This window comes from Arachis ipaensis, chromosome B3 (assembly GCF_059453495.1).
Source record: "Arachis ipaensis isolate K30076 ecotype BB chromosome B3, ASM5945349v1, whole genome shotgun sequence".
Classification (NCBI taxonomy): domain Eukaryota; kingdom Viridiplantae; phylum Streptophyta; class Magnoliopsida; order Fabales; family Fabaceae; genus Arachis; species Arachis ipaensis.
The window spans coordinates 17,400,798-17,411,872 of NC_142438.1; the positions used below are offsets into that span (position 1 = coordinate 17,400,798).

At 38.9% G+C, this 11,075-nt stretch overlaps 2 protein-coding genes across 2 annotated transcripts; one reads left to right on the top strand and one right to left on the bottom strand.

The window, feature by feature from the left end:
- The first annotated feature begins 674 nt into the window (after window positions 1-674).
- On the top strand, window positions 675-2,541 carry LOC107629974 (membrane metalloprotease ARASP, chloroplastic). The gene has a single exon (XM_016332954.3). It carries the CDS (start codon window positions 852-854, stop codon window positions 2,220-2,222), a length of 1,371 nt encoding a protein of 456 aa, XP_016188440.1. The 5' UTR covers window positions 675-851; the 3' UTR covers window positions 2,223-2,541.
- A 6,047-nt stretch (window positions 2,542-8,588) lies between these two features.
- Window positions 8,589-9,938, bottom strand: LOC148569937 (uncharacterized). The gene is made up of 4 exons (XM_088506740.1): window positions 9,875-9,938; window positions 9,716-9,812; window positions 9,242-9,558; window positions 8,589-8,959 (listed from the first exon to the last, which is right to left on the bottom strand). Exons 1-4 carry the CDS (start codon window positions 9,936-9,938, stop codon window positions 8,589-8,591), a joined length of 849 nt encoding a protein of 282 aa, XP_088362866.1.
- Between the last annotated feature and the right edge of the window lie 1,137 nt (window positions 9,939-11,075).

An 11,075-nucleotide genomic window follows, 5' to 3' on the forward strand; every position in this document is an offset into this window, starting at 1 on the left:
TGGACATGGTGGACTGTATCAACAGAGATGTTTAACCCGTTAAAGAATGCTGACAGTAATCCTCAATTGCTTGCCATCATTTGCTGGAATTGCTGGAAAGCTCGCAACCAGTTGATTTTTGAAGGTTCTACTTCAATGCCGTCTGCCATTCTAGCAAGCTCTGTCAAGTTGCTCTGTGAAATCTAAAGAACTCCCAGTTTAGGTCGTCATCTCCACGAGGCAAGCTCTTAGTTGCATTCAATTTGATTTATCATTCTTTCTTCTTTAAGATTTTTCTTCGTTTTTCGACCACACACCGTTGGATGAATACCTTCAGTGTAGTATTTTTGGAAAATCTCCACCTTTTATTATGCTGTCCTGCTTTTGGACATCTTTATATTTCATTTTTTAATAATTAATAAAATATAACCTACTATCTTTGAGAAAAAAAAAAAAATCGGACCTGGGCCTATATCTTAGGCTTACCTACTAATTGCGATCCAAATACAGAAAAAGTCTTAGCTTCTGATCGTGGATATAAAACTGATGTGATTAAATTCTGCCCGAAAAAAAAAAATTAGAGAGATGAAGTTGAAACTTGAATGGAAACCTGGTTAAAAAAAAAAAAAAAAAAAAAAACCTTGAATGGAAACGACAGAAACAAACTTGTGGGAAATAGGAGGAAGACATGTCCCTCACTTCTCATCCACAGGTCAAGAAAACACACAAAAAAAAAAAAAAAAGAAAAAGAGCATGAATTATCCAAACATACCAATTTTCCTTGTTCAGCAGCCTCCTGGCACCAGAACCAAGCTTTTTTATTCCTTTTTATTTCTTCGTTATTATTACACCATCCAAATTCCACAGAAGCCATGGTCATATACCTGTCTCCTTCTCCTCCTTCCCATTCTTCCACTTCCATACTCAGATTCTCAAACCCAAGGACACCCATTTCAGATTCTTCCTTCAAGCCCAAACCCCATTTCTCAATACCACTTTTTTCTCACTCTTTTGGCTCCAATTTTTCAACTTTAACATTCAAGCAGCAGTTCTTGAATCACAATAATAGTAGTGGCCGGTTCACACATGGAAACAGGGTTGATTTCAGGACCTTGGCTATTCCTGGGTTTGACTATGGAAACTTTGAAGGTCCTCAATCTGTTCTTGAAGCTGCTGCTGTTCTAACAGCAATCATTGTTGTTCATGAAAGTGGCCATTTCCTTGCTGCTTCACTTCAAGGTATCCATGTGAGTAAGTTCGCTGTTGGGTTTGGTCCAATTCTAGCTAAGTTCAATTCAAAGAATGTTGAGTATTCTATTAGAGCTTTCCCTCTAGGTGGATTTGTTGGGTTCCCTGATAATGATCCTGAAAGTGATATCCCTGTTGATGATGAGAATTTGCTTAAGAACAGGCCAATTTTGGATAGGGTTCTTGTTGTTTCAGCTGGTGTTATTGCCAACATAGTGTTTGCAATTGCTATAATCTTTGTTCAAGTTCTCACTGTTGGTTTGCCTGTTCAAGAGGTTTTCCCTGGTGTTATGGTTCCTGATGTGAAACCCTTTTCAGCTGCTTCTAGAGATGGATTGCTTCCTGGTGATTTGATTCTTCAGGTTAATGGTAGTGAGTTTCCAAAACCGGGTCCTAGTTCTGTTACTAAGGTTGTTGATGTTATCAAGAAGAACCCCAAGAGATATGTTTTGCTTAAGGTTAAGAGGGGGATGCAGGACTTTGAAATTAGGGTCACCCCAGATGAGAATTTTGATGGGACTGGTAAAATTGGTGTTCAGTTATCACCAAATGTGAAGATTGAAAAAGTTAGGCCAAAGAATCTTGTGGAAGCTTTGAACTTTACTGGGAAAGAATTTTGGGGTCTTTCTTCTAATGTTTTAGATGGATTGAAGCAGACATTCTTGAACTTTTCACAGTCTGCTGGTAAGGTTTCAGGTCCTGTGGCGATTATTGCTGTCGGCGCTGAAGTTGCGAGGTCAAACATTGATGGTCTTTACCAATTTGCTGCCATACTCAACATTAACCTTGCTGTTATTAACCTCCTTCCCTTGCCTGCTTTGGATGGGGGTTCGTTGGCATTGATCTTTATCGAGGCGGCCAGGGGTGGGAGGAAGCTACCTTTGGAAGTGGAACAACGGATAATGTCGTCCGGAATCATGTTTGTTATACTTCTGGGGTTATTCCTCATTGTTCGCGATACCTTAAACCTTGATATTATCAAAGATATCTTGTAATTACTTGTGGACCTTCAAAAAGTCATTTCATGATTTTCTTTGGCACATGCCGTTGGACCGGATTTGAAGCCAGTGATGTATCCATATAGTGGAAGATTAGATCATTGTAAATGATTTGAGGTAAGTTTATTCCTCCAAAGATGTTATTTGAGAGTGGGATCTCTTTGTCACTAATTCATTGAGGATTGTATTTGTGATCCTGGGATATAAACTTACAAGTTACAAATACTAGCTTTGTTTATGAACTTCACTGCAGTTCTTCTGGATTTTCATGAGGTTTATCATTAGTAGTATGGTTCTGCACGAATTCCCTTGCTTATTTTATATCCAAATTCTCTGCATATGTAGATATGATTGAATTGGCTATTTGGATCAATAGAGAGTGAAATCCGTTCTTAATAATGATCTTTATCTAGTTTCTTCTTGAATTGATGCAAACTGCTGAGTTTTATTTTCTGCTTAATTAATTTATTTTGACATATTGACATAATAGAATTAACTTTGTTAGCACGTTACATATGCTGCTCAACTTTATGAACATTTCCAACTAGTGTGTAATTTTCTCGTTAAATGAAATGAACTCTGGAACAAACATACTGAGTTTCCTTCATCTGTCTGGTTAGCTAACCAATTAGGGTGTGATTAGAGTCAAGTTTTGGAAGGAAAATGATGCGACGGTAAGGATTTGAAGAATACAAGATCTTCAACTTTTCCAAAAATCAGAACTTGTAAAAAGCTATAGTGGAACAACTATGAAAACCTTATGTTACATTTGAATATTGTACAAAGATGTATAGACAATGACGGATATTTCGGTTGAATTGCTGTTGAATAGGTTGAGCCACTAAACTAATGAACCAATAACTGGAGTGGTTTGACGACCGATATTCCCACTTTCAAAAGTTACCAAAAAAAAAAAAACATGAATTTTCTGTCGAAACTTGTTACTATTTCTACAACCAAACAAATTTATGTTTCTATTATCTCTTCATTTCTGTCTCAGAGATGTACAAACACAAAATAAAGGTGAAAAAGCAGAGAAGAAAGGATTCAAAAAATGGAAAGTGGAAATTGCTGTTCCAAGATGTATATTCTAAGTAGGAGGAAGGAGTGCGAAAATGAACGGAGAAATGCTCTTTAGAGGTGTATGCAAGGCTTAGAAATTTCAAGTCATACAATCCATATCCCACTTAAACTTTGAAAATATGACACTTTTTTTTATCAATCATGTTATTTAGAGTTTTAGACACCAAATATCAAAATATAGATATTAAAAATATGTAAAATAATATATATATATATTTATACCTAAATATATACTGATTTAATATTTTATCCTATGTTTTCCTTATAAGTTATAACAAGGGCAAGTACCTAGTGAAAATTGATGGCATGAATGTGCATCTTTTTTTTGGTGTAAAAGGAGGGTCAAGGACCCAACAACAGGAGAAAAGACTCAAATGGTGCCTCTTATCCGAAAGCAATCATGAAAATCAGAAAACAGAAAACGAAGAGAATTAGGTGGTGGTGCATAAAAAATGTGCAGTCCGTTGGGGAGCTCTTGGCCTTTTTTGGCTAGGCAATTAGCAACAGTGTTTGCTTCTCTAAAAATGTGATTCCACTTAATAGAGGGGATGCGTCCTGCAAGGATATTGATATCTTTGATTAAGGTCGCGCAAGGATGAGAATCAAGACATCCGTTTCTGACAAAATTAAGAGCCATCTTAGAGTTTGATTTGATGATGACATGATGAATATCATTTGCCGTTGCTATTTGAAGGCCTTTGATGACGGCCCATAATTCTACATGCATTATGGAGCAGCTGCCAAGGTTGCATGAAAAGCCTTTTAAGAATCTACCCCACTGGTCTCTGAAAATTCCGCCACAAGCGGCGTTATTATTGTGTGAGTAAAACGAGCCATCCACATTGATTTTTATAATACTCTCCGGCGGTGGTATCCACCGGATGAGGTGATCTGACCTGTTGGGCTGCTCCTTGATAAGATTCTTTTTCAAGTAATTTAATACTTTAGTTGTCCGTTTGTGAATAGAAATAGCAACCGCACCTGGAGCAAAGATTTTTCCTTCGAAAACCAGCTTATTTCTATCATACCATAGGGCTGATATTCCCATTCCAAAAGTGCATGGCCAGTTACCTCTTTGAATCAGATTAAGCAAAATCCACTCCCGCAAATCTATGTTGAAAAACTCACTCAAACGATCTTGAGGAACTAGGGAAGACCATACATTTCTGGCAAATTGGCAGTCCCGAAGGACGTGAATGATAGTTTCCTCCTCAGCGTTACATCTCGGACAGTTAGCAATGTTTGTCATGTATCTTCTGGCTCTTGTAGCATTAGTAAGAATAGCCTCGTTAGTCACTAACCAGAGAAGGTACCGGATCCTTTCAGGACTATTCCACTTCCAAACATACTTAAAGACCTGGACCGGAATTGAAGGATTACGGTCCAAAGAGTTATAGGCTGATCTGAGGTTGAAGGTTCCATCACTTGAGAGGTTCCAAGCCAATTGGTCATCATCTTTCCATGGTGAGGGAGGTGTCATCGAGATGATTTTTCCCACTAACTCCTCCGGTAGCCAGGTCCTTAGCTTATTTTCATCCTAGTCCCCTGAAACCAGCAAGAAGTCATTTAGTGATATATTAGAATTATTTGTTTCACTTACATGCAGGGCATATTGATTGAGACAGCCAGCTGTTGGCACCCAATTGTGTTCCCAAAAATTTATTTTAGAACCGTTTCCAACTCTCCAAATAGAGTTCCGCTCCACATCTTGCCACGCCGAACAGATTCCTTTCCAAATATTGGAGTCATTCTTTTTTCTCCCAACAACGGGAATGATATCATTCCTACATTTGTACTTAGACCGCAGAACTCTAGCCCATAAACAGTATTTTTTGTTGTTAGACCCCATCCCATCTTCATCATAAAAGCATGGTTGAGGTCCTTAGCATGTCGGATACCTAAACCTCCAGAGTTTTTTGGTTTATTGACCTTCCTCCAACTCAAGAGATGAGTCTTTTTCACTTAACCTGTTTTGCCCCAAAGAAATTTCCTACAGTTTGAATCAATTAAGTTACAAGTAGATGAAGGAAGCAAAGCAGTTTGCATAGTATAACTAGGTAAAGAAGTTAGAATAGATTTCACTAGAGTAGCTCTGCCGGCGAGGGAAAGAGTTATGGCTTTCCAACCATTTAGCCTAGCCTCCAGATTATTAATGATCGATTTGTATGTGCTATCGGTCACCTTTGAGTGCAGCAAAGGAACCCCAAGATATTTACCCAGGTCATTTGTTCTACTAAACTGTAGCACCTCACTAACACCTATATTATGGTTGATATTGTTGGAAAAAAAAATACGAGTATTCTCATTATTGACTCTTTGACCTGAACTGTTGCAAAAGGCATCCAGAACTTTCTTAATAACGTCTGCTTGTTCCATGCTTGCTTCTGCAAATAGAATCATGTCGTCGGCAAAGCACAAATGGGATAATTTGAGCCCATCTCTGCTGAGATTGTGAAAAGGATTAGCCTTAAGCTATCGCTCCTCTTTATCTGTATAAAGAAATTTCTTGAAAGCTCACTCCCAACTTGAATTGGATCATGCTTGACCACAAAATCGCGTCCGCTTGCTTTGTATTTTGCACCACCATGCAAGACTGTTCGTCCGTAATAGTGAACCTTTGTACCAAGAGAGAAAGTAAAGAAAATGGCTGCAAGCTGCATAAATAATTATTATGTCACTTAATGCAGTTCTAAACCCTCTAATTTCCATGACCATGGGCAAAGCCATTCTCGGTCTGAATAACGCTATAGTTACCTACCGGCGAGCAATGAACCTCATCTTCCATTACTTTATTGTCGAGTAGTTTGCTTGGATCGAATAAGCTACGCCCAATAGAGCTTAGCCCTGTGTAGGCCGAAATGGTCCCGCGAAGCCGGTCAACGTTAGCCAACAAGTCAAAACAAAAACAATGAGAAGGTAGCGAGAGGGTAAGTGAAGTGAGAACTTGATTCAAAGAAGACTTTCGGTTTGTGTGTCTAGTCTTTTTCTGGCCCAGGTAAACCGAACCAGGGAATACCTTAATTTGGACTTTCGAAATAAGGGGAGGTCCTAACTGAATGAATTGAGGTTGAGTAAAAGCCATTCGCTTGAGGATTAGGATCTTAGGGCATTGTATAATTCAAGATCCTCATAAACTATTCAAGGCCCTGATGGTCACTCTCCCCACGCTCTACTACAGGAAAGCTAGCCTCCACTGCACGCTAAGAAGCAAGTCCCGACTAACTAAGTAAATCGACTTAAATTTCTATCTTCTTTCACTAGCGATAGAGCAAAGCGTAGCCGCCGATATCGAGAAAGCAAGCCGATCATAGACGGAGCTTGAAGTGAAGTGTCCCTTCACTTCCTGGGCCCCAAGCAGTGCAGTCTTTCCTAGCCAAATCCTTGATTGGGGGCTTCTTGCTGCGCTACTTAATTATAGAAAGACTTTTTTTCTAGTCATATATATTAATAGAAAGATAGATCCATCCATCTATCCTATCCGATTTAGATTTATATAAGAAATAATTTTTTTCATTCAACGTTTGGACCGGTGGTGGGCATTTGGGAAAGTCGGGCCGATCGAGTGTCTTCATTCCAGCTACAATACAGAAGAAGAACGAAGGGGGCATCCCGAAAACGTCCGGGTCGAAATATGGCTTTCAAATTAAGTTCCGAATTAGTGGATGCTGCAAAAGGGAGTGGCGATGCCATACGCAAAAAGGAAGAGACTCATAGAATGGCAGAGGCAGAATAACACCTTTTCGCTGGATATTCGGCAAGGGTCATCCGGCGGGTCCTTACCTTAACTCGTGATTGAACTAAATCTAAATAAAGGAGGCCATAAAGAAGGTTTTTCTCACTACACGAGTAAGAAGTTACTAGCCGCCTACTCTATATCTATAAAGAGAGCTGTGAGGTCCCATTCGTAAAGAAGAAGGACTCTCAAGTCTATTTTAGGGTCGGACAGGCGCTAGGATATTACTCCTATTGGCCTTTGTTTGCACTTACTTACCATATTTGAATTTGGTGGTGTGCAACCAGTTCATTCCAATAGGTCAGTTACCTCAATCTAAAAAGGATGCTTGCAGGTCATACTTGTCTTGGTCTTTCTCTTTTGCTTTCTTTGTAGCTGCGGCAGTGGTAAAGAGTTCTAAGATCATCATTCTTTCCTAGGCCAGGTAGCCTGTGGGAAAACCATTTATTTGAAGTCATGGATACTATAGAATTACATTCTATAACAACAATACAGATTGGAAGGCAAGAGGCCCATTATCAGCTAAAGCCTAAAAATAGGTTACTAATCGGATTCCACACTTCCATATCAACAGCCACACTAATGAGTTGGGAAAGCCTCTCAATGCACAACACAAAGATGTACGGAGATAACGGATCTCCTTGATGAATACCTCTAGAAGGCGAAAATTCATCAAGGGCTTCTCCGTTCCATAGCACTCTCATACGAGCAGTGGAGATGCACGCATAACCCAAGCTAATAAAATGATCAGGCATACCAATATCCTTGAGAGTATCTTCAATGAAGCTCCCTTTTAGTCTATCGTAAGCTTTCTCCAAGTCAATTTTGATCGCCATCCATCCCTTTTTACCTTTCTTGCTTTTCATGGAATGGATAACCTCCTGTACGATAACAATGTTCTCGGAACTTTGTCTCCCAGGGACAAAACTGCATTGAGTAGGTTGTGTCAACTTACCCATGATACCTCTGAATCTTTTGGCTAGGATCTTGGTAATAACTTTGTAAGAGACATTGCACAAGCTGATGGGATGCATCTGCTTCAGGTTCATTACGGGTTCCACTTTAGGTATGAGGGTAATAAGTGTTTCATTAATATCTTTTACCTCTTATGGATTCTGAAAGATTTTCTAAATAAGCTGACACAAATCTGTACCAATGAGATCCCACTTATTCTGGAAGAAAATTGCCTGCATCCCATCTTTTTCCGGTACTTTGAGGGCCCCAATACTAAAGAGAGAATCTTTAATTTCATTAGCAGAGATGTTCCTACCAAAACTCTCTAGCTCTTTATTGCTCAACACAGGAAAGGCTTTGCTCAGAACAAAGGGAATGTCATCCATATCATCAGTGTATAAGTTTTTAAAAAAGAAGGTAGCCATGTCTTCTAAGGCTGAGCTTTCCGTAATCCAAACCCCGTTATCATCTTGTAGATACTCAATCCTGTTCCTTCTTCTACGTGCCATAGTAGTGCCGTGAAAAAATTTGGTGTTCCGATCTCCGAATTCAATCCAGTTGCATCTGGACTTTTGGAACCACAACAGTTCTTCCTACTCTAGGATGACCTCATAATCAGCCCACAAGTCTTTTTGAAGTTTTTCAAGAAACTTGTTATTTCTATTATTCAAACTGTTATTTATACCCTGAAGCCTTCTAAGAATCCTTGATTTTTTTCTGTTAATATCTCCAAAAACCTCAGAATTCCACGTCTTAAGAGAGCTTTTGAAATTCTCAACACCATTACTCCAAGATTCTTGGACCCTCCAGTTATTTGAGACCAGATTATCAAACTTTGGATGATTTAACCAAGCTGCTAAGAAGTGAAAAGGACGTCTTCTCCTGTTGGGGAGAGCAACAGGAGAAAGTTGAAGATAAATGGGAGAGTGGTTGGACTTTAAGGAAGGTAAATGTTTGATGGAAGCTTCAGGAAATTTAATTTTCCAATCAATATCACTAAGAGCTCTATCCAGGCGTTCAAACAAGTTACCTCTTTTCCAAGTAAAGGGAAAGCCAGAGAAACCCAAATCCAGAAGGCCTACATCTGAGACGCAAGATATAAAATCGGGGCAAGCATCGCTACTTTGAGAAGGAACTCCTCCACTTTTTTCATAACTGTGTAAGATGGCATTAAAGTCGCCAATGGTGCACCAAGGAAGATCAACAGAATTCCGAAGATCTCGAAGATTATTTCAAAGCGACTTACGCATCAATCTCTGAGGACTCCCATAGATAGCCGTCAACATCCAGGGCATAGAGTCTCTACCTTCGATCTTCAAATGAATAAACTGAATATGTTGCTGAATAGCCTCCACTTTCCAGTAATGGAAATCCCACAAAACCCAAATACCTCCCGAATGGCCCCTGGCCTCTTCCACACAGCAGCTATCAAACCCCATTTTATTTCTAATAATTTTACCCCAGTCCCCACTGATGTGGGTCTCAAGTAAAATGATCAAGTGAGCTTCATAATTTCTCCTCAAATCCCTGATAAGAGTGGGAAAACCTTTACCACCCACTCCTCTGCAATTCCAACAGATGATATTCATAAGACGTAATAAGAAAGAAAAGGCCAAATAGACCAGCACCATTAAGAGGATCGGTTGGAACCCCCTTTGTTATCCGATTTGGATTGGCATTGAGAGACTTGCTCTTTTAGTTTGTTGTTTGAAGACGGGACCCCGTGCTGAGATCCGGAGGTTTCTTCGGTGGCTCCACCTCCATGTTCTTTCCCTTCATCTTCGCCGAGAGGGGCCGCTTACTCCATGAATGTGCATCTACACATTGCAAATACATCCTAAAATTTCTGTGTTTTCTGACTCCACCATTGCCACCAAACATGTCTCATTGTCACCGCCATCAAAGTTGTCGTAGTTATTGTAGTCACCGTAACTGTTGGACATTATTATTGATAACGTGGTTGGCAAATTCGAAAAGCCATCATTTTTTTATTATTTTATTTTATTATAGAATAAATAGCTATTTTGACCACTGAAAAATTTTAATTTTGACAAAATAATTTCCATAAAATAATAAAGACAAAATAATTTTCAAAAAATATATTCAAAATGATCAAAGTATTTAGTCAAATAGTTATGTTATTTAGTCGATCGTTGAATTTTTCACAAAATTATCAGTTTATTCTTACTTTCTCTTATAAAATTACTACCATGCCCTTTATCTCTCTCCACCCCCTTCTTTTTCATCACCATCACTGATAAAATTCAATTTTGTGGTTTATCTTGTGTTGAATTTAGTAGATTTTATCAACTTATCCCACATTTATTCACTAAAATAGTATGATTTTGTAAATTCTCCCTAAATTGTGATTAAAAGTAAAAACATACTTTTTAGGCCCTTAATTTGCCAAATTTAATTCACTTTAATTCTATTCGATTCTCTGATATATTTGTTAAGTGATTCCAGGTTTATAAGGCAAGTATTAGATTGAAGAAGTGAAGAAAAAATATGAAAAATGGAGAATTCATAAAGAAATGAGAATTTGGAGAATTCATAGCCACGCCCATGCGTGCCTTATTCACCCATCATCAATCCCCTCTCCCCCCTTTTCTTTTATCACCATTACCCACCACCAATTCCCTTCTCCCCCCCCCGCCTTAATCACCATCACCCACCACCAATTCCCCCGTCCTAATCCATTCCATTCTACTACTACCATCTCATTGTTTTAGCTTTACACCCATTACGACCATCATACTACATTGTCACTGTCACACCTCTTCAATTGTTGGCATCACCTTCACTGACTACCACCTCCACTTCTACTACTTTGATGTCATTCTCCTTGAACGCATTTTCTCTTTGTCATTCTTTTCCTTCCTCTCAATTTTCAATATGTTTCTTTCTCTCAATTTTCGGCTTTTGATTTATTATTATTGATGATGATGATAAAAATTTTGGATGTATGATGATGATGAAGGAGTTAGGGTTAAGTATTTGATAGTAGAGATTGGAGGTGACGGTAGCAGTAGGTGAGAGGTTGCGAAGGATGGGTGGGGTGGGGTGTGATGAGGACGACA